At 45.2% G+C, this 23,356-nt stretch overlaps 1 protein-coding gene across 4 annotated transcripts in view; it reads right to left on the bottom strand.

Moving 5' to 3' along the window:
- Window positions 1-23,356, bottom strand: part of TIAM1 (TIAM Rac1 associated GEF 1) — a gene marked incomplete at both ends in the record, with an annotated part of 154,675 nt that overhangs the window by 12,688 nt on the left and 118,631 nt on the right. For 3 of the 4 annotated variants that reach the window (XM_080695940.1, XM_080695942.1, XM_080695943.1), the window contains 7 exons: window positions 6,090-6,198; window positions 13,087-13,205; window positions 13,283-13,462; window positions 17,905-18,013; window positions 20,209-20,334; window positions 20,623-20,691; window positions 22,460-22,639. In XM_080695940.1, coding sequence (XP_080552066.1) covers window positions 6,090-6,198; window positions 13,087-13,205; window positions 13,283-13,462; window positions 17,905-18,013; window positions 20,209-20,334; window positions 20,623-20,691; window positions 22,460-22,639 — 892 coding nt within the window. The remainder of the gene's footprint in view (window positions 1-6,089; window positions 6,199-13,086; window positions 13,206-13,282; window positions 13,463-17,904; window positions 18,014-20,208; window positions 20,335-20,622; window positions 20,692-22,459; window positions 22,640-23,356) is intronic. The other variant, XM_080695941.1, reaches the window with a different exon arrangement.

Here is a 23,356-nt window from a genome sequence, read left to right as displayed (position 1 = left end):
TGGGAACGATGCTTAGGCTTTTCCGCCACGTGAAGATGCAGCTCTGAGAGATAATCTTGAACTTCGATGACCGTGGGAAAGAGTTAAACTGTACGCCACCCAGTTTACGGTATTTCGGGATAGCTGCCTCAGCATTCCAAGAGAGGCTGTCTATCCCTTCCTTCTCTGACCCTGAGGAATGTTCTAACCGTGGAGCCGCGGCAGGAGGCACAGCCCCGGGCACCAGCACAGAACTGAAAGGAAAAGAACAAGCCGGGCGTGGTGGCACATGTTTGTAATCCCAGCATTCGGGAGGCTGAAGCAGGAGGATCGTGGTTCGTGAACAGTGAGGCCCTTTGCAACTCAATGAGACCCTGTTTCAAAATATAGAATAACAAATGGGGCTGGGGGTATAGCTTGGAGATAGAATGCCCCTGGGTTCCAGCTTTGGTACTGAAAATAAATAAATAAATAAATAAATAAATAAATAAATAAATAAAATGAACAAATAAAAAAATAAAGGGAAAAAACATCAGAGACTTCTCAAGGTTGGGCACCAGGCTCCCAGCTGTTCAAGAGACCGTCCCAAAGGATCTGGCTCATTCTCCATCCTACTTTGGACTGACCAGTCTTCCCATGTATGGGCCATTCTCACCTTCACTAAAGAAGACTTGAGAAGTGAAGAACCCAACTCCAGACACAGTCTAAACAGCCCCAGCCTTTCACCCCTCTAGATTCACACAGGACAGCTGGAAGGTTTCCTTGCAGAGGGCCACACTGACCAGAGGACGCCACACCCAACTCTGTGTCGTGGCCGAGCACCAGCAATCTGAGAAGGCCCTTGGTTTCTTTTTTTTTTTTTTTTTGGTGGTGGTACTGGGGTTCCTGGAAGCCCTTCTACCTCCAGGCTACACTCCCAGACCTATTTTTACATTTTTATTTGGAAACAGGGTCTCCTAAGCCAGCACGCGTGGCTGGCTTCGAACCTGCACGATCCTCCTGTCTCTGCCTCCCAAGCGCGGGGATTACAAGCGTGCGCCACCACGCCCGGCAAGGCCCTTGGTTTCTACCATGAAGACTTCAGTGGCCAGGAGAGCTGGCCCTTTTATTATTATTATTTTTTTGGTGGTACTGGGGGTGGAACCCAGAGGCTTTCTACCTCCAGGCTATACTCCCAGACCTATTTTATACTTTATTTGGAAACAGGGTCTCACTAAGCTGCTGAGAGCCTCACTAAGTATCCGAGGCTGGCCTCGAACCTGTGCGATATTCCTGTCTCAGCCTCCCAAACGCGGGGATTACAAGCGTGCACCACCACGCCCGGCTGAGCTGGCCCTTTTAAAAGTGGCTGAGCTCCCCTCCAGGAGACCTATGACATCACTGGGAGCCCAGTTCAATGGTGGTGTCGGCTCTATGAAGGCTAATGGACATGCCTCAGTTTCCCTTGTCTGTACCATTAGAAATCATAGCAAAAGAGTCAAAAAGTGACCCTCGGTCCGGCAGAGAACTAGCTATGAACACCTCCCCTCTCCCTCGTGGACGCCACAGATACCAGTCAGCCTCAAGCACCTTCTGTGTGCCTTCAGAGGCATGCATGATCTATTTCTCTTTTTGATGTTATCTTTAGGTTTTTATTTATTTATTTATTTATTTTTGGCAGCAATGGAGATCGAACCCAAGGCTTTACACATGCTAGATGCTCTATCCCTGAGCTACAGCCCCAACCCCTTTATTTTATATTTATTTATTAAATTTTGAGACAGGGTTTTGTTAAGTTTCCCAGGTTGGCCTTGAATTTGCAGTCCTCCTGCTAAGTCTCCTGAGTAGATGGGATTACAGGTGTGCTCCGCTTTTTTCATTATTTTTTATTATTATTATTATTATTATTATTATTATTATTATTATTTTGTTACTGGGGATTGAACCCAGGGGCTTTCTACCTCTGAACTATACCCCAGCCTTATTTAATTTATTTATTATTATTTATTATTATTATTAATTTATTATTATTATTATTATTATTATTATTATTATTATTATTTTGGTGGTACTGGGGTTCCTGGAAACCTAGAGTGTAGTACCTCCGGGCTACACTCCCAGACCTATTTTATAGTTTTTTTAAATTTGGAAACAGGGTCTCTTACACCAGTGCAGCTGGCTTTGAACCTGCGCCATCCTCCTGTGATAAGAGGCAAGCTTATCATCAGCCTCCCAAGCGCAGGGATTACAAGCGTGCGCCACCAAGCCCGGCTTATTTATTTATTTATTTGTGGTACCGATGATGGAACCCAGGGACATATTATCTCTGAGCTACACCCCCAATCCTATTTTTTATTCTTTATTTGGAAACAGGGTCTCACTGAGTTGCAAAGGGCCTAAGTAGTTGAAGCTGGCCAAGAACCGTGATCCTCCTGTCAGTCTCCCAAATGCTGGGATTACAAGTCTGGGCAACCACGCCTGGCTTCCTATTTTTTATTTTGAACCAGGATCTCACTAAGTTGCTGAGGTTGGCCTTGAACCTGAAACTCCTCCCGTCTCAGCCTCTCGAGTACTGGGATTACAGGTGTGCGCCATACCCAGGTTGTTTTTATTTATTTTTTGAAGGTGATGATATCAGTATTCAGTGCACATCAGGCGCCGGGGTGGCAGAAAGTTAATGTCGGTTTCAGAAGAAAGCTGCCCTATTTCCTGAGATTAGAGGCTTAACTCCGAATCAAAAGATAGCCACACTTCAACCTGAAAGCTGCTTGGCTGATGGTAACTAACCTACTTCGCTCTCAGCAACTCTTCCCTACTTCAAAATGCTTTTTTAAGGCTCCATCAGTTCTGCCTCGCTCCTGGCAATCGCACCGGAGCCGTCAAAGCTGACACCTTCAGTGACATTACTTATGACTTATCCATAAATAAGCTCCTTTGATCACCAGCATCGGCCTTATTCGTAATCCCAATTTTAATCTTTCCTTGTTTCCTTATTATCATTCTGGGGAAGATTCTGAATAATGATAAGCTTGCCTCTATCACATATTCTTGCACTGGTTCACAGAGCTTAGGATGCAGTGGTCACCTCCAGTCAGGACAGGTGCAGTGACTTACCTACCTCAGAGTCAGCCATCAACACCTGCGTCCCTAAACAACCCAGGATGCAGGGAGCAGGGGACGCAGAGTCCTATCTGAGTCCCAAACCTCCCAACTGGTACTTGTCTGGACCATTTACAACATGGGCTGGCAAATTAGGACCCCGGGGCCAGATCCCGGCCTGCCTCCCTGCCATCTGTGTGGTACAGGCAACAATCACAGCCTCCCACTCATTCAAGATATGATTAAGAAATATTGGCTCTAAGCCTAAAATTTATCCTATGCCACCAAACAGAAAAACGTTTGCTGACTCCTACTTTCTCCCACTCAAATTATTTTCTTGTTCCAAAGGCACTTGTTTCTAATTGTATCAAATTTGCAAAATGCAGGAGACAAGTCATGAAACACTGACATGTTAAATTCTGGAACTGATAGCCTAGTACATTATTAGAAACTTGTGGAAACTGGGCGTGTTGGCACAAGCTGGTAATCCCAGCATTTGGGAGGCTGAGCAAGGAGGATTGCGGTTTGAGGACAGCCTCAGCTACTTAATGAGGCCCTTTGTAACTCAGTGAGAACCTTTTAAAGAATAAAAAATAGGGCTGGGGGTGGAACTCGGAGGTAGAATGCCTCTGGGATCCACCCCCAGTACCAAAAAAGGAAAGGAAGGAAGGAAGGAAGGAAGGAAGAGAAAAGAAAGGAGGGAGGGAGGGAGGGAGGAAGGAAGGAAGGAAGGGAGAAAATTACGAGTGTAGGCAGTTATCTTGTGTCCTATAAATAATGACATACTAAGAAGCATCAGAAATCTTAGCCCCGCCGGGCGTGGTGGCACATGCTTGTAATCCCAGCATTCAGGAGGCTGAGACCGGAGGATCGCGGTTCGCGGACAGCCTCAGGTACTTACTGAGGCCCTCCACAACTTAGTGAGACCCTGTTTCAAAATAAAGAATAGGGCTGGGGGTGTAGCTCGGAGGTAGAATGCCTCTGGGTTCCATCCCCAGTACCACAAAAGAAAAAAGGCCCCAATCCTTTGCGCGGTCTATTTAGTCACACATTTTCTCAGCGCTCTTAGATGCTCTTTTGTTGTTCTTAATGAAATGTCACCAACAGGCTGCAATGGCTCCTGGGAAATTTTAGGAATGTCATTAATTTCCCAATGAATGGATCTAACTAGAAAATCCAATAAATCTTTCTATTAAGCACTCTAATTTTAATATCACTAGGATGTTCTGTCGGGGAATAGTTTGTTCACCTTATGGAAAAGGGGAAAAGAAAACAGCCCACTGAAAGAAGCAGTAAGTGAGCTGTGTGTGGTGGCACACATCTGTTGCCCCATCTGCTACGAGGCTGGGGCAGTAGGATCGCAAGTGTAAGGCCGCCCTGGGCAATTTACGGAGACCCTTCTCAAAATAAACAGAATACAGTGCCCTGGGGTCAACCTTGGTACTATAAGAAAATAGATAAGTAAATAAGCAATATTTCTTCCCCCGCAATTCTAGAAAAATAATATAGGGTAAGAGGTAAGAGAATTAATGGTAAATGCTAGAGTTCCTAGCCTTCAATATTCTAGGGAGAAACTGGGAAAAGCCACAGACCATAAAACCAAGTCCTGTTAGAGCGTAATGGTCCGCACTTGAAATCCCAGTATTTGGGAGGCTGAGACAGGAGATAGCAGGTTTGAGGCCAGGTTTAGCAACTTAATGAGACTCTGTTTCAAAACAAAACAAAACAAAAAATTTAAAAAGCACTGGAGGGGCAGGGCGTGGTGGCGCACGCTTGTAGCCCCAGCATTTGGGAGGCTGAGACAGGAAGGATCACGGTTTGAGGGCCGCCTCAGCTCCTACTTAGGGAGGCCCTTCGCAACTCAGTGAGACTCTGTTTCAAAATAAAGAATAAAAAATAGGGCCGCGGGTTTGGCTCAGAGGTAGAATGCCTCTGGGTTCCATCCCCGGTACCACCAAAAATAAAAGCACTGGATGTAGAATATCTCCGGATTCAAATGACAGTAACAAAAATCAAACAAAAATACCAGAAAAACAAACAAAAACTCATGGCCTTCCAATTGCTGTCTGTCCAGGAAGGACACTACAGTATGCCTCATTCATGTCTGCAAATCACCAGCCATCTTTCTTGACCCATGCACAGTTCCCAGCACGCTAACCCACATCTCTCTCAAAAAGCATAACAGTAAAGCCGGGTGTGGTGGCGCACGCTTGTAATCCCAGTACTTTGGAGTCTGAGAACGGAGGATTCGAGTTTGCAGCCAGCCTCAGCTACTTAGTGAGGCCCTCTGCAATTTAGTGAGACCCTGTTTCAAAATAAAGAATAAAAAATAGGGATGGGGTATAGCTCAGAGGTAAAATGCCCCTGGGTTCCATCCCCAGTACCGTGGGGGGAAAAAAGTACAATATAATACAATCACATGAGCTAATTGCAAAAACTGCACCCCTCTGAACTTGCTCAGTTAAACCACACGTGTCCACTTGGACTAGTATTAGCGACAACAGGGCTGGGACGCACCTCACACGTGTTCTAGCACCCACAGCTGCCAGCACAGGACGGCTGAGAACCCACCTCCCAGGTCCTGACATTATATATAGCAACACAGTTGGGAAGAGAATAAAAACAACCCAGGATGGGGGTTTGGAAACAGAGACCAGCTACTCCTGATTTTTCTTTTTCTTTTTTCTTTTTTTCCCCTTCAATTGTTTTGAAAGGATCCTGGGACCAACAGCACAAACAAAACAGTAAGTTCTTTGCCAGCCTGTGCGTTTATACCTGGGACAGATTGGGTGCGGCCAGGATCCCCCCACCCACCAGCTGGGTGACCACTACCCTGTACTTATTTCACAGGAAAGTTTAGTATTTGTGAGAAGCCAAAGCTCAGAGGAGAAAGAACAAATCTGAAAACTCCAACCAGCTTTATTTTAATAAGTCCCGACTTGGTAAAGCAATATTCTTATACTTTGGAAAATAAAGCAGACCTGTACCCCTCCACGCTCCCCCCCCAAAAAAAAAACCCTTTTGCTACTTACCAAAAGCTGCCAATTCTGGCTCCTTCTTACATTTTCCCAGTGAGGCCGGCGGGTTTAGCCAGATGACGGTGGTGTGCAGAAGCAGATCCCCCATGCTCAGATCCGCAACCTGCAACCAGAGACGGGGAAAAATTTACCAACTGGTGGTTTTTGTGAAATTTGAAAATATGGTGGGCGGGCATTAATTATACTTCATGAAAATATTGTTTCCGTGAAGTAAAGCTGCTTTCAGTATGTGAGGCAGTGCATAAATTAAAGAGCTTCAGTTTGGCCATTCTGTAATGGATACATATAGCAAAATGTCATGCTGTATACTATATACTATGTTTGTCTCTCTAAAGAGATACACACACAGATGGTCCCTGACATAAATTTGATTTAACTTTTCAATGTTATGATGAGTTTTTATTGAGGAATTAAAAAAATTTCAACCTAGATTCTGTTTTCAACAAGACTCTTTTTGGTACTGGCAATGGAACCCAGGGGCCATCTACCATGCCATAACCTCAGTCCTTTTTAAATTTTTTTCCTGGTACTGGGACATTCAACCTCTGGGCTATACCTTCAGCTCTTTGTTTTGTTTTGGAACAGGGTCTCACAAGGTTGCTAAGAGTCTCACTAAATTGCTGAGGCCGGTCTTGAACTTGTGATCTTCCTGTCTCAGCTTCCCAAATACTAGGATTACCTGACTGTACTACCACGCCCAGCAGATTACACGCTACACTGTCTCAGACAGACAAAGGCTTCTGTTTGTGAGAGCCACCTAGACATGATGACCCACAGAGTCTAGTGGTAGCCCGGTGTTCGCATCTCAGAACGTAGTACCCCCTTATCTGAGGTTTCACCACGGTCAAGCAAGGGCTGAAAATATTAAAGGGAAAATTCCAGGAATAAATGACTCACACATTTTAAATTGGACGTTGTTCTGAGTAATGTGATGGAACTCATGCCATCTTTCTCCTTCCTTCCTACTGTATGAATGAACCCTTTGTCCAGAGTACTCTTGCTCTATACGCTACCCTCCTGTTGGTCACCTGGAGCTATCTTGGTTATAAGCTCAACTGTTGAGGCATTACAGTGCTCATGTGTAAGTAATCTTTTACTTCCCACAGCACAAACGTAGTGATGTTGGCAATTTTGATATGCCCAAGAGAAGCTGCAAAGTACTTCCTTTAAGTAAAAAGGTAAGTTTTCAATGTAAGAAAAGAATTCATACAAATTTTGCTGTCACACCTTACACTGTAGAAGTAATAGCCAAAGTACGTGACAAGTACTAGTTAAGATGGAAGAGGCATTGAATTTGTGCATGTACATAGAGGGAAAACTCTAAACATAAAAGATTTCATGTTATCAACAGTTTCAGACACTTGTTGCGGGTCTTAGAATGGATCCTCCATGGATACAAGGGGATTACTGTGAACAGGCCAGCTTTTCTCCCCAGAGCCATTGGCCCACTTAACAAACCTATCAAAATCCCAACCCAACCCACTGTGGGGATAGTCTCAGTAGCAAAGCCACGGTGTGGAAGTTCAGCTGGTGTCTTAAACTGGTCTCTATGTAAACACCATAGAGGATAAGAATTAAACACAATTCCACAGCCCATCCTACTTATAAATGCCACAAAGGTTTAGGAAGCGCTTCCTCGACTATGTCTCCCTGATAAACCTACTTATTGGCCTCCTACTTCTATTCCCTGAGTCCATAAAAATCAAGCCCAACCAGGCATGGGGACACACAGCTGTAATCCCAGTACTTGGGAGGCTGAGACAGGAAGAATTACAGGTTCGAGGCCAGCTTCAGCAATTTAGCAAGACCCCCAGCAACTTAGTGAGATCCCGCTTCAAGCTCCAAAATAGGGCCAGGGGGTGTAGCTCAGAGGTATAACTGCCCCTGGGGTTCAGTCCCCAGTATAACAAATAAAAATAACAACAACCAAGCCCAATCAATATTCCAAACATTTGCAAACTTAAAGAACTTCTTCGGGACAAATGGCTCCATTTACATTGCTGCTCGTGATCCCCATGCATCTCTAGACACCGCAGCGAACTAGCAGGGCTCCCAGTGTAGTCTGGCATTCCTTCCTCAAGCCACAAGCACAATACTGGAGCTGTGGCTCTATCGGGATGGGATACAGAAGTATTACCGTCTCCCAGGATTGGGATTATAATTGCTGTAATTATTGCTGAGCCATATTACTATTAATACAACCAAGGACTAAAGAAATTATAGGAATCTTATTGCTTTATTTATGGATATTAAGTGACAAATCGACCAAAGTCCTTCCCCATCCCCTACGTGGAAGAGTAGTTACATATATAAATCAAATTTTTAGGCCCTATATTGAGCCATCTCCTTAGACATTATGTTTTTGTTTTTGTTTTTGCAGTACTGGGGATTGAACACAAGGGCATTCTACCTCCAAGCTACACACCTTGCCCCATTTTTTATTCCTTATTTTTAAACAGTATCTCACTGAGTTGTAAAGGGTCTCACTAAGTAGCTGAGGCTGCCCACAAACTGTGATCCTCCTGTCGCAGCCTCCAAGATGCTGGGATTACAAGCGTGCCCACCATGCCCAGCTGATGCTACGTCTTTAATAGTGATTAAAGGTCACTGTGGTAGACAGTCCAAATTCCACTTCCTCCGGTAGAACTGTTTATATTTGTACCTTCTGCCATATGACTCTCTAGCACCTCCCACCACCAGACGAGGCAGAACACAGTGTACACCCCTGCCTACGGCAGCTTGGGCGTGACCATTAGACTTGAGTGGTGGACTTAGCATAAACTCCCATCAGCTCTCGAGTTTCTACTTTCTAGCCATGGAAAGGTCCTGTCCGAGGCAACCAGTGCTGTGTCCTCCTGGATCCTAAAGGAACCGGCAACAGTTTTGAGCCCTCGGCCTTGGCCTGCACCAAGAGAAGCCCAAACTCAGGTGACCCATAAACTCATGTGTGAAGTATTCGTTGTACTGAGCCACTGAGATTTTAGTTGTTAAACAGGGGAAAATGGGTTGATACAACCCCTGTGCACCTGGTTTCTCCCTGACAAGTCTCTATATAGCAAGCAGAAGGGGGTCAGGTTGCCTACTTTGGCCAACTGGCCCCCTCTGAACTTTCCTTAAAAAATCCATAAATTGCCGGGCGTGGTGGTGCATGCCTGTAATCCCAGCACTTGGAAGGCTAAGACAGGAGGATCGCACAGGTTCAAAGCCAGTGTCAGCTACTTAGTGAGGCTCTCAGCAACTTAGTGAGACCCTGTTTCTAAATAAAGTATAAAACAGGTCTGGGAGTATAGCCTGGAGGTAGAAGGCCTCTGGGTTCCACCCCCAGTACCACCAAAAAAAAAAAAAAAAAAAAAAAAATCCACAAGTGAATTCTGCTGGAAGGCCCCTGTCCTAATCAAGCCTGGGATGCCCTACTGACTCCAACTCTATGGGGCCTTTTTCTAAGAAAAGGCCCTTGTGACTTTTTCCTCCAATTAGGGATGCTCTCTGGGGTCCAGCCCAACTCTCCAGAGTATAACAGGATTAGAAGACGGAAGGTCCAGCTTCACCATAAAATCTCCCCTTTGCTGGTTCTGATTCTGGGTACACCTCTGCCTTCAGAAAGATCTTAAGGAAAGTTGGTTGAAGACAGGAGTCACATACCCTGTGTCCTTCAAATGCGACCATCCAAGATAAACCAATCAGTGTTCTTGGAATTCCTCAAACTAGGATGGAAACCCACCCTAGGATTTTTAATTAGGTGTTGCCATCACAAAGGAACTACAATCCTCAGGAATCTACCTTAGTGAGAGTCACAGTAAGTACTAACTTCTGTACCTCTGCAAACCACCTGCCTCAATCCCCACAGGGATGGCGGAGCATTGGCCATGGTCTTGGCAAAAGCCATACAGCCCATCAGCACTCATTCTTCCTACGGTTTTATTCTTGGAGTATTGAGGCCACTACAGCCTCTCCAGTTCGAAGGCCATTTTCCTCAATCGAGAGAAAGTACACCTAATAGGATTTTAGTTGTGTTCTCTGAGTAATCAACCACCTTTGAGTAATCACTTCCCGCTGGGACCTATTTCCTGTTCATTCATCTTCACCTGCTGAAACACAGTCTTTTGTTGCACTTTTTGGACATCATTCCCAAGCCTTATATTTTCTGGGCATCAGACCTTCTGCTACCAATATATATGCTTTTCTTGCTTTTTAATAATGGTGAGTAGCCAAGGGTCCCTCCTTCTATCTTTGGCCCATTTCTATTTATAATTTCAGTTCAATAGAAAATGCTTTGTGCAGCTCTATGCCATTTTATTCTGTGCTGGACAGATTTCTTACTTGATTGTCAGAAATTCATTTCAAAGGCCTTCCAGTTTCACATGAACCAAGCCACATTCCTTTTATGGTCTTTTTTTTATCATATCCATCTTTTTCTGTTCTTTTTTTACCTTCTTTGCAACAGTATCCATATAATCTATCCTTTAGTAACTTGGTCATGTGCTCCTGAGGTCATTAACACCCAGAAATTAGTTATAATGAAAATATAACAAAATATAATAAAATGTTCATTTCCATGACCCAGTAAAATCTACTTCTTCCACAATGGGGAAAAAAAAAAAAACCCTAAAGTACAGAGGAGAAAAAGACTTATGATAAAAAATTTTCACATTATTATTCACAGTAGGCAATAAACGAAGCCAAGAAAATTGCCTAACAGGAAGAATTCAGTAAGTTAGTAATTAGCATTCAGCCATAGATGAAATAGTACACAAAATTTTAAAATAATGCAAAAATTCTGTTTGATATTAAAAACAAAGTATAAAGTTATCTTCAAAATTTAATCAGTTGAAGCATAGACAAACTCATTAACTTTTCTATATCAAAACAAACACCAAAACATCACATTGGTAACTTCTGTCTTTTGAGACTTATTGAGATTTTTCTTCTTGTCTTCTTCTGTATTTTGTCCTTTTCTTTCTTTAATAAGAATTTTTTTCCTTATCAAGGGTGATTTACAAAAGAATGAGAATGAATTACAGAGTAGCCGCATTCGCCTGGTCTATACTTGATAGACTGAGTTATCTGCCAGGCAGGCGGAGAACATTCTCATGCCCTGTTTGAGATTAAAAAAAAAAAAAAAAGCAAAACGAAAATAAAAACTAAAAAACTGCATTTCTGCTAAGAACTATACACACCTCCTCCACAGCAAGCTAGTCCAAGCTCTGATTCCAACCAGGTCCTTTGTCTTGGACACCTTAGCGACTCTTAGTAAGGTGTTGGAAATAGACATGAAGTCTACCCAGTCTGAAGTTGGCCTAATTGATGTCCTCCAGCTATGAAAAACCTGATGTGTCTCATCAGATACAATTCGCTCTGATATCGCTTTATCCTGTACATAAATCTGTAAACTTTTGGCTCTTGCAAGGAGCCTTTGCTGTGTCTGCCTGGGTCTTTCACATCTTCTGGATAAAATAAATTTCTTAGAGCCTCCATTTTTACATCTCTAAGAGATAGCATGATTTTGTCTCTTTCTGAATATTATCTTTTAACAGTCTGAAATGTGTTCTGTTTCACTGAGGACATAAAAACAGAGTAAGTTTTTGGGTAGATGGGGAGAGAGAGAAAGACAGAATCATTGAAATTGAGAGTCAGTGGACACTTGCATTCATGAACAAATGTTATGCTAATCTCTGCCTCAGCCTTTAATGGAGTTGAAGGCAGCCCAGGTTATGGTCATGGAAGTTCATTCTCTCTCTCTCTCTCTCTCTCTCTCTCGCTCTCTCTCGCTCTCTCTCGCTCTCTCTCGCTCTCTCTCGCTCTCGCTCTCTCTCGCTCTCTCTCGCTCTCTCTCGCTCTCGCTCTCTCTCGCTCTCTCTCGCTCTCTCTCGCTCTCTCTCGCTCTCTCTCGCTCTCGCTCTCGCTCTCTCTCGCTCTCTCTCGCTCTCTCTCGCTCTCTCTCGCTCTCTCTCGCTCTCTCTCTCGCTCTCTCTCGCTCTCTCTCGCTCTCTCTCGCTCTCTCTCGCTCTCTCTCTCTCTCTCTCTCGCTCTCTCTCGCTCTCTCTCTCTCTCGCTCTCTCTCGCTCTCTCTCGCTCTCACTCGCTCTCACTCTCACTCTCTCTCTCTTTGTCTCTGTCTGTCTGTCTCTCTCTCTCTTTCTTCTTTCTTTCTTGGTAAAAAGGGATGGTGAAACTCAGGGGCATTCTATCTCCAAGCTATATCCCTAACCCTATTTTTTGTTTTTTGTGGTACTGGGGATGGAATCCAGAAGCAGTCTACCTCAGAGCTACACCCTCAACCCTATTTTTATTCTTTATTTTGAAACAGGGTCTCACTAAGTTGCAGAGGGCCTCACTAAGTAGCTGAGGCTGTCCGTCAACCACGATCCTCCTGCCTCAGCCTCCCAAGTGCTGGGATTATAAAGATACACCACCACACCTGGATTGAAGTTCATTTTCACATCATTACAGGATAAAACCAAAGATTCCAAAGGTGAAGAGGCAAATTTCAGGACTACATGTCTTCTATATGAAGTAGTCCAGCCAGGCACAGTGGTACATGCCTAGAGGCTGAGACAAGGAGGATTACAAATTCAAGGCCAGCCTCAACAACTTAGTGAGAATCTTTAATTTTTTTTTTTTTTTTTTTTACAAAAGTGATTAGGGTATAACTCAAGAGACAGAATGTCTCTGGTTTCAATCCTCAGCACCAGGAAAGCAATAAAGAAGGGGAGGGAGATGGATATAAGAGGAGGAGGAGGAGGAGGAAGAGGAAGAAGAGGAGGAGCAGGAGGAGAAGGAGAGGGAGGTGGAGAGGAAGGGAGGGAGGGAGGGAGGGAGGAAGGGAGGAAGGAGGAGTCGATCCAGCTAAGGAAGAAAATTCCCGTGTAGCTTTGGATAAGGAACAGAAGTTTCAGCGCTGACAACAATAACGTCACTATTGTACTTAGCACTAACACCCTTTTACAAGAAGATCGCCGAGCCCAAACCCAGGTCCATGCCAGCTGCTCACCTCTTTCTTCTCCCCCGTCTGCTCCGCGATCAGCTGGTCGAACACCGCCCCGAATTCCTCATGGATTTTCTGCATTTCGTTGATGTGACTGGCGACCTTGTTCATGGTCTTGATGGCCACTAGAAGGAGACGGGCGGTGAAACGAGGGCCCCGAGGTCCCGCGGGCCGGCGCCGGGGAGGCCGGGGCCACGCTCACCGTCCAGGTGGTAGTGCTCCTCGCTCTCCGCATCCGTCAGGGCAAAGAGCTCCCTGAGCAGGAGCGGGTACTTGAGAATCCTCTGGATGGGCTTGATGAGGTAAGACTCCAGCGTGGAGGAGTGCTGCTGCCGCGGGTTCTGGGCATCCAGGAACGCCTTGAAAGCCGTGTCGGTCTTGGCTGGAAGGGTTGACACAGGTGTCAGGCGCGAGGACGCCCCCAGGACTCCCGCTCACCATTCTACTGACCAGTCCTCACTCCAAGTACCTTTTTTTGTGTTTTATTTGTGGGTCTAAAGGATAGATCTGAGGGGCATTTGACCTCTGAGATACACCCCCTGCTCTATTTTTTATTCTTTATTGTGAAACAGGGTTTCACTAAGTTGCACATGGCCTCACTAAGTAGCTGAGGCTGCCCGTGAACCGCGATTCTCCAGCCTCAGCCTCCTGAATGCTGGGATTATATGCGTGCGCCATCATGCTCAGTTTCTAAGTGTCTTTTTTTTATTTTTTATTTTTGGTGGTACTGGGAGTGGAACCCAGAGGCTTTCTACCTCCGGGCTATACTCCCAGACCCATTTTATATTTTATTTGGAAACAGGGTCTCACTAAGTTGCTGAGAGCCTCAATAAGTAGCTGAGACTGGCTTCGAACCTGCGCTGTCCTCCTGTCTCAGCCTCCCAAGCGCAGGGATTACAAGTGTGCGCCACCACACCCGGCTTCTATGTGTCTTTTTGCATCAGAGAGAGGGCGACAGGAAGAGGGAAGGGTGGAGCTGGGCTCAGACAACTGGAAAACCCCACCAGTCGGATGGTTTGCTCATGAGCTAGGGACATTGATGAGTTCAAGGGTAAGTTCATAGCTAGGCCTGGTGGAACACACTGTGATCACAGTACTTGGGATGGGAGGACTGCAGGTTCAAGGCCAGCTTAGGCAACTTAGAAAGCCCCCGTATCAAAAATTAAAAATGGTAAGTTGGGCGTGGTGACACACACTTGTAATTTCAGCATTTGGAAGGCTGAGACAGGAGGATCATGGCTCAAGGATAGCCTCAGCTACTTAGTGAGGCCATTTGCAACTCAGTGAGACCCTGCTTCAAAATAAAGAATAAAAAATGCAGCCAGTGTGTAGCTCAGAGGTCGAATGCCCTGAGTTCCTTCCTCACTACCAAAAAATAAATAAATAAAATAAAATAAAAAATAGGGCTGGGGGGTGTAGCTCAGAGGTAGAATGCCCCTGGGGTCCATCCCCAATACTGCGAAAGAAAGAAAGAAAGAAAGAAAGAAAGAAAGAAAGAAAGAAAGAAAGAAAGAAAGAAAGAAAGAAAGAAAGAAAGAACATACAAAAATAAGTTAAAAATAAAAAAGGCAGGGGCTATAGCTCAGTAGCAGTGCATCCCTGGGCTCTGTACCCCCAGTAATACATAAAAAATACATAAAAAATAATGGTTTATAAATCCTAGACACACACAGGAGCTGTTATTTATACTTCTTATATTTACTTATTTATTTGAGGTTACTAGGGATTCAACCCAGGAGGTCCTACCTCTAACCTAGACCTCTATCACTTTTTTATTTTCTGAAACAAAGTCTTGCTAACTTGCCCAGGCCGGCCTCAACCCTGTGATCCTCCTGTCTGAGCCTCCTTAGTACCAGGACTACAGGAATCCACTAATGTGATTATAATGAGCCTCTTTCCCTTATATTAAGCACGTCTTCTTGTACTAATGTCTGACATTGGGGTCCTTACTGAGCCATGGGAGAATGCTCTCCCCAGGGCTAGCCAGTTGCTGACATGGTAAAGAGCTTTCCCATCACATCTGCTCAGAGTCCTGACACACGGTCATCTCCTCTATGCGGCTCTGACACTCCGGGCCCCCCTTCCCTGCCCTCATCACCCCAGGGCCGGGTTTCACCCAGCTCAGCACTACTGCGGCCCAGAGCCCGCTGGAGCTATTCAAACTGGTGATACTAAGGCTCTTCTATCTCACCTCTCACCTGCTCCTTCCCTCAGGACCACAGGGAAGACCCTCATGCCTTCTGCCCTCACCCCTCCGCTCCTGACCAACCCTGGCACTCGCGCCATGGGGCCCCGTGTGCCCTTCCGGGATCCTCGTGACGCGAAATGACATAATCGTCTGACCCGCCGGCCTTCCACACCTGAGTGATAATAACACCTACACTTTAAATATTCTTTATTCTGGTAACCTAAGCTTTCAGGCATTTCACTGCTGGTAGAACCTCTTTTTAAAAAAAGGCAGAAAGACATAGAAACCGCATGTGCAGCCCTGGGTAGGTGGCACGAGGCTGGATCTTCCATGCACAGGGTCCTGCGTGGACCCAGCACTCCTGCCACCAACGTCTTTGGGGTGGGGTCTGAGCAGCACAGGGGCAGCAGTCCCTGGACAGCTAGGAAAACACGGCTGCTGCCTTCCAGGTGCATAGGAGACGGACAAAATATGGCAAGAGGGAGGGGCGATATATGCAAATGGCTTAGCAGTGAACACATGAACCCCAGGGCTGATGAACTCATGGAGGGGCTGGGCACGCTCCCAGACCCTTCCCGCTCCTTGCCCTGGGCAGCTCTTCCACTGGGTGATTCCTGACTCGTATCCCTTTCGATAAAGCAGTAAACAAACACAACCAGCCTTAAACATTCTCGAAGCTCCCATTCGAAATCTACATATTAATTCAATGACTCTGGCCCATCAGAAATGAGATCCAGCACCCCAGGGATCCAGCACTCTCCTAACAGCACCTGGCCTGTCAGAGGAACTCACACAGTTCCCGAATAAATGAATAATAATTTTTGGAACCCCAGTGGGCAGGTATTTACAATAGGCATAAATGTATTCCCATCCCCCCAGAGGTTAAAAGTGTGAGCTAAGACCAAGGAGACCATAAAAGACCTCATGAAATTCCAAAATGACTGTCTTTATTCAGTTAAGAAAACCTCCAGTCATGGGGAGGAGGGAACCTCACATGACCGTAATCTTTTCATCCCTTTTAAGTCCTCTTAAGAAGAATCTGATGCTGTAAGTTCAGCCATCATGTCTTTTTCTATCAAAGAAATCTCTTGGAGAGGAACGGCCCCGGAGGTGTGCAGCCTGAGGGAGGCTGGGCCAGCCCAGGGCTGAAGCCTGAGGAAGGTATGACTTCCACAGGGTATCCCAAGTCATCTAGGAGAGAGCTAGGAATTCACACGCCCTACGCGTGCACACGCGCGCGCGCACACACACACACACACAGCCATGGTCTCTAACCCACAAAGTCTATCCCGTATCGGAGGGGTGCGCGCCCACTGTGTGTGCAGAATCACATCCATTCTCAAACAGTCCGGCTCCTCCGCTTGCACATCTGGCAATCAGAACAATGTAGGTCATGCCTACTGTTTTAAAAAGCATTTTAAAGGACAATGTAATATTTTTTCAGGTGCAAAAAGAAATGTTATCGAATTAAGAAAAACCCACAGGGGCAGGACTTAATAATCTAATGGAGTGATTTAAGAAAAATTACTCATTGCTGGAAGGAATGTAATGAGTACGTAATAGCACGATAAAGCACTTTAAAATGCTTACTTTAATCATCTGATAAAAATTAGCAATCAATAACAGTGTCAAAAGAAAGAAACACACACACACACACACACACACACACACACACACACACACACACTGGAATGAACAACGCCATGCGTTGACGGTGTGGTGACGATCAGGCAGCAGGTCGGGGGCTCCCGGAATCCCATGTGTAGACCAGCCCCCAACCCCTATCGTTGTGTGGAGCAGGCTCTTTCATTATCCAGAGACCCATATTATATTTCTATTTCCTCTAATGGGTTTTAAATTAAGTTCAGCCAGCTCCCCTGGGCAACAAACAAGAAGGTGACACAGGGAAACTGTTTACATATCCAGGGATGCGATTTAGCAGATGTATATACTTGGCAGCCCCAGTGAAATGTTAAAAGAATGACAGGCTGATTTCTGGAGATTCTTCCATACCAAGCTTCCTAGTGATTCTATTGCTTATCCAGGAAAATGCTTTTTGAATATGTGAAGAGGAGAGGAATCTTTATTAACATTAATAGGGAATTCATGTATATTATTATTTATTTGTGTGTGTGTGTGTGTGTGTGTGTGTGTGTGTGTGTGTGTGTGTGGAACTGGGGCTGGAATCCAGGAACATTCTACCTCCAAGCTACACCCCCAACCCTATTTTTTATTCTTTATTTTGAAACAGGGTCTCGCTGAGTTGTAGAGGGCCTCACTAAGTAGCTAAATATCCATTAAAATTTTCTACTTCTGTTGAATCAAAAGATTTTCAAGCATTTGGGAGGCTGAGACAGGAGGATCGGGATTCATGGCCAGCCCCAGCTACTTAGTGAGGCCCTCTGCAACTCATTGAGTCCCTGTTTCAAAATAAAGAATATAAAATAAGGCTGGTGGTGCAGCTCAGAGGTAGAATGCTCCTGGGTTCCATCCCCACTACCATAAAAAAGAAAAACTTTCATTACAAGAAAACAAATAAAATGGCGAATCCAAGATCTGAATGCAAGTCAGATGCACAGCTGTGACCTGGTGGCTGACGTACCCACCCGCCACCCTGCCCTCAGAGGCCTTCTTACCTTTCACCAGGACCTTGGGGACTTTTGTGTGGCTGGCACAGAAGGCACTGTAGAGCTTGAAGCGGTCAGCGTAGTACAGAAAGGATCCCCCCAGAGAGAACAGCACTTTCTGGATTGAAGAAGAAAAAGTATAGTTGTTTCATGTCCCTCCTCATCTGGACACCTCGGCAGGAGGGAGCCGGGAGCTCCCAGCCGCCCGACCATCCCATGATCACATCCTCCATGCCTGTCCCAACCTCCCTCTGCTCACCCATGTGCTAAATCCGCCTGGGAGAAAGCACGTGTGCATACAAGTGTGGGCAATCGATGCTGGGTCCTGTCTCCTCAGTATTTACAGTGGAGATCTTCCTGCTTTTGCAAGGTTGTGTCTTTTAATGAACCTAGTTGGGATGTTTCAATGTTGATGCCAAAAAAAGTGTGTGTGTGTGTGTGCGCGCGCGCGCATATGTGTGTATTTTGGGGAAGGCAAAAATCTCCTGAATTATCTTATGAGGTCCTGTTGGGAAACAAGTGACAGACCAAGGAAAGAAAGGAAATGTTGTCACCTCCAATGGCAAGAAACACATTTCCCTGGTCGTTACCCCTATCCTCTCCAAAACCCCTCTCCCACCTAGCAGGGAGCAGTTAAGAACATAAGCAATAAACATGCTCAGCCGAGGAAAGGTGGCGCCATCCCTCAGCCTGCTCCAACAGGACCAAACTGAGTGAGACGGTTCCTGGTAGGACTTGGCTACACCTGGTGTGGGATACTTTTTATCCCACATATTTAAAATTAATGAATTTCGGGAAAAATGTCCTCCATAAGTTCTCCTTTGACCTCATTATATCCAGAGAGAGACTCAGTTCCTGTAGGCATAGAATTAAAAGTTAGATCCCAAGCGAAGAATTAAGGCTTAGAATCTAAGTAAGAAACTGGGTTCCCAAGCATGCAATTTATTTAACACACAGTGCAGGGGGAATTCTGAGATTCTATCAACAACAACAACAACAACAACAACAACAAACAACCATATAGCCAGCACAGATAAAACACTGAATAAAACCTTCTTTTATTCTTCTGGCCTTAACAGTCATCGCAGGGCATACGGTGCCCACAAACTGTAGGGATTTATACACTAAGACTACACTTGCCCAACGCGGCTCTTCTGCAGGACTTCAGAAGGTCTCTCATAATCTGATATATATTGCAAATTCCCAAAAAGAAACTTCATCAAACTTGTTTAAAATATCTACAGTACCAGGAAGCAAAGCGTGGTTGCCTGTGGATGGGACGTACTAAGAGGTGACAGAGAGAAATCACCAGGACAGGAAGACTTGCAGGGATAATGATTGTGTTCATTCTGTACTAATTAGGTTGATTATTTCATGTGTGTGTGTGTGTGTGTGTGTGTGTGTGTGTGTACACAATTCATCAAACTATATAATAGGTGGAGTGCATTGTATGTCAATTGTACCTCAATTATCTCAATTTTTTAAGAATAAATGAAGATGCATGTAAGCCAGCAGATGTGTCAGAGAACTGTGTCAGTTGGAAGCTTAGCACAGGAAATCTCTGTAATAAAGGCCAACGAGGGAAGAGGAAATAAGCCACGAGCATCTCTACGAGGCCACTCGTCATACATCCTCATTAAGGCTGCAAGGACAGCGTGTGCCAGAAACTGCCTTCCTCCTAGATAATGACCAGCATGCCCACTTACCAAAGCTTCTCAGAACAGCATAAATTAGTTTACTGGGAGACCAGGGGTGCTGTTTTAATTTGCTAACAGCTAATGTTTTAAGGGCCTCTTTGTACACAAAACAAAAGGTCAAGGTTGGTACATCTTGCAATAGAAGCGAGCAGATGAATCAGTTTAACGTAAAGAGATGCCATCGGTTTTTCTCTTAGCCAGATAAGCAAGATCACCCGGTTCCCTGCGCTGGGCAGTCCAGCGAAGATACCAATCCCGTAAGCACCAGTCTTTTTTTTTCTTTTTGTGTAGTACTGGGGATGGAACCCAGGGGCATTCTACCTCAGAGCTATGTCCCAGCCCTATTTTTTATTCTTTATTTTGAAACAGGGTCTCACTGAGTCGCAAAGGGCCTCACTAAGTAGTTAAAGCTGTCCTCAAACCGTGATCCTCCTGTATCAGCCTCCCAAATGCTGGGGTTACAAGCGTGCGCCACCACTCCGGCTTAACACCAGATCTTAGTACAGAGAGCACACAGCCCCCTGAAATAAATGAATCAGGGACTGGACACGACCCGTCAGAGGCCCCAACCGCGGCACGATGCGGCCAATTTCTACTGCTTGAGGGCGAGACTCACCTTGAACTGGTCGACTTTCTCAAGCTTTTCTAAGTCAGGTACCAGTCTCACTCCGTCTTCTAGAGTTTTAAGGAACTCTACTTGAAACTCTACCATTTCGGTTAAGTTTCCAAAGAGCACATCAAGCTGAAAAAAAATAAAATAAAGAATTGAATCTATCCCAGACACTTCAGTTGAGTCTGATTACAAAGTTTTCCAATCACTGCTTATCAATTAGGATAATGGTCCTTCTACCAGAGAGGAGAATGGCTCTTACTCTCCAAAGAGCTGCCCAAGGTTAACAGCAACACGTGATCTACTTATTACAAGAAAATGCAACTGACGAGCTTCGAGCATTGGGCATTTCTTATTCTTTCCTCTCTACCAACAAACTGCAGCGTGGCCCTCACCGCGTCAACACGCTTTCTGCCATACCTCATCTTGGGTGAGAAAAGTCTCCTTTTGAAGAGGTTTCAGGTATCTTTCCATGAGACAGTTTAAGTCCTAAGAGTTGAGAAAAAAAATGTCATTAGCACATCTGGAGGCCTGTAAAGAATCTAAGGAAGAAAAAAACAGATTATTAGTATAACCTTAGTATTTCCAAATACTAAGGTTACAGTGGTCCAGGCCCATTTACGCAGGAGTAAGCCAACCAGAAGAATCTGCCCACATCCCGGGCTGCGCAGACCGAATGGCCTCTGCGCAGCTACTTGACTGACGCCGCACCCAGCGCCGGCACAGATGAAACGTGAAGGAATGTTCCAACGAGACTTTACGTGCAAAGACAAGCAGCAGGCCGCAGGAGTCCTAAGGGCCATCATTTGCTACCTCCTCATTTAAAGACTAAAATTCCTAGGTTGCCAAAGTGGGTGACACAGCGCTCCTGTTCAGGATGCTTGAATGAAACAGACATACATACAGACAGACAGACAGACAAGAATAAAAGAATGCAGATCTGTCCCTGCATCCTTCTGTCTATTCACTTAAAAAAAGGGAGATTTCTGGCACGGGAGTTGGAGGAAGATGAGTACATTTTTTTTTTCCTTTTTCTGAAAAGGGGGTGGTAAGTCAAATAAATTTGGAAACCTGTGAAAGATAATGAAAACAGATCACACTGCATTCCGATGGGGGATGCAACTCCATGTCAGAACAAGTGTTAGCACGAGAAAGAGACCCGGCACCTTTCCCCTGGGCTCAAGTCATATGATGAGGCTATACCCTCAAATTTTTCAGAAACTCAGTTTTGGTATTACCTCTGTAATATATTTAGCAGGGTCATAAAGATCCCTTAATGGTCACCATCCTCTCCCTTTTTTTTTTCTTTAGCAATTACACACACACACACACACACACACACACACACACACACACACAAATTCCTACATATAGCCAGGCATGGTGGTGCACGCTTGCAATCCCAGTGCTTGGGAGGCAGAGACAGGAGGATCGCACAGGTTCAAAGCCAGCCTCAGCTACTTAGTGAGGTTCTCAGCCACTTAGTGACCCCCTGTTTCCAGGTAAAATATAAAATATAGGTCTAGGAGTATAGCCCAGAGGTAGAAAAGTCTCTGGGTTCCACCCCCAGTACAACCCCTCCCCCAAAATACATACATATATATGTATCTATGCATATATTTGTATATATAAATAAACTGCTTTAAGAATTTATAGGCTTCTTTAAAACACAAAAGGAGATCTTAATATTCAGAATAAAGGCCAAATTCTATCGGAGAGAACACGATACTCCACATTCTGTTGCTTTTGGTTTTGGTGTGTGTGTGTGTGTGTGTGTGTGTGTGTGTGTGTGTACACACATATATATTATACTATGTTTTTATTGGTGCATTATAGTCTCATTATGTAAGTCATGATGAGGAGACATACATACAAGCACACAGCGCTTGGTGTCCACCCCCAACTCCCCATTTAAAAATATTGAAATTAATGTTGATATATTCACATATGTACATGCATTTGATGGTAGTATTTCCATTATTTGTGTGGGGGGGGGTACTGGGGATTGAGCCCACCTCAGCTCTTCAATTTTTTTTCTACTGTAAAATAGGGTCTCACTAAGTTGCTGAAGGCGTCCCTAAGTTGGTGAGGCTGGCCTCAAACCTGCAATTCTCTCCCGGCCTCCCAAGTACTGGAATGACAGGCGTGCACAGTCCTGCTGTTTGACCTCAAAAGCAGCACCAAGACCCTGGCTTCACGCTTTCAAGAAGGGGCAGGCGAGCCAGCCCCACAGAAAGGGGGCCAGAGCAAGACGGACCTTCACGTAGGTGCGCTCCGTCTCCAGGAGCTCGCAGATGACCTTGCGCAGCTTATCCGCGTCCGACAGTTGTCTCATGGTGGCCAGCTGAGGCCCCGTGGCGTCCTGAGGGGATGGGCTGGGGTCTGAGGGGTTCATCTCGTGCAAACTGCGGCAAAACGCGGCCACCTGTTCTGTGCTCTTTGGAGAGCAGTGGAGAAAGCAAAGCAGATGTGGTTACCCCTCATTAGAGAGCCTCGCCTGGCACCTGGCCCCCCCAAAGGCGGTTTTCCTGGTTAATGAATTGTCACCGACAAATTGCATCTTGTGTCTCCTCTAATCTCCCACACGTAACACGACCTCATGGAAAGCTCCAACCCAGAAAAAGAAGAAGTGCTAACGTATAGTGAGTGCTCCGGGCTGGGCAGACGTTGGTCTGATGCACTTAACTGTCTCACATGTGAGGAAGGTCTGTTATCATCATCCCGTTAATTATTAGATCAGTTGGGATAAGTGAGGCCCAGAGAGGTTAAGTAACTCATCCAAGATGACACAGCTAATAACAGATGAGCTGGGATTTGAACAAGGGAGTGTGGTTTCAAAACCTATCATTGTATTTATTTATTTATTTATTTATTTATTTATTTATTATTTAGTGTGTGTGTGTGGTGATCGAACCCAGGATCTGGTGCATGCTAGGCAAATGTTTTTCCACTGACCTATCCCCTGTGGCCCAAAGCCTGTAGTCTTAACCACTCCCTGTGAAGCTGATAAATCAGGAGACAAGACGCAGCACCAGGCAACTCTCTACATTAAGATAGATACCCGTACATCAGAGGAAAAAAAAGAAAAAAGAAAAAAGTTCCTCTGTAGATTCTCCGAAGGCAGACAGGTGCTTCTGCCCTCGGAGTACAGGGC

This window comes from Muscardinus avellanarius (assembly GCF_963383645.1).
Source record: "Muscardinus avellanarius genome assembly, chromosome: 5".
Lineage (NCBI taxonomy): Eukaryota > Metazoa > Chordata > Mammalia > Rodentia > Gliridae > Muscardinus > Muscardinus avellanarius.
The sequence above is the reverse complement of the archived record's forward strand: the minus strand, read 5'-3'. Positions and strand labels throughout refer to the sequence as shown.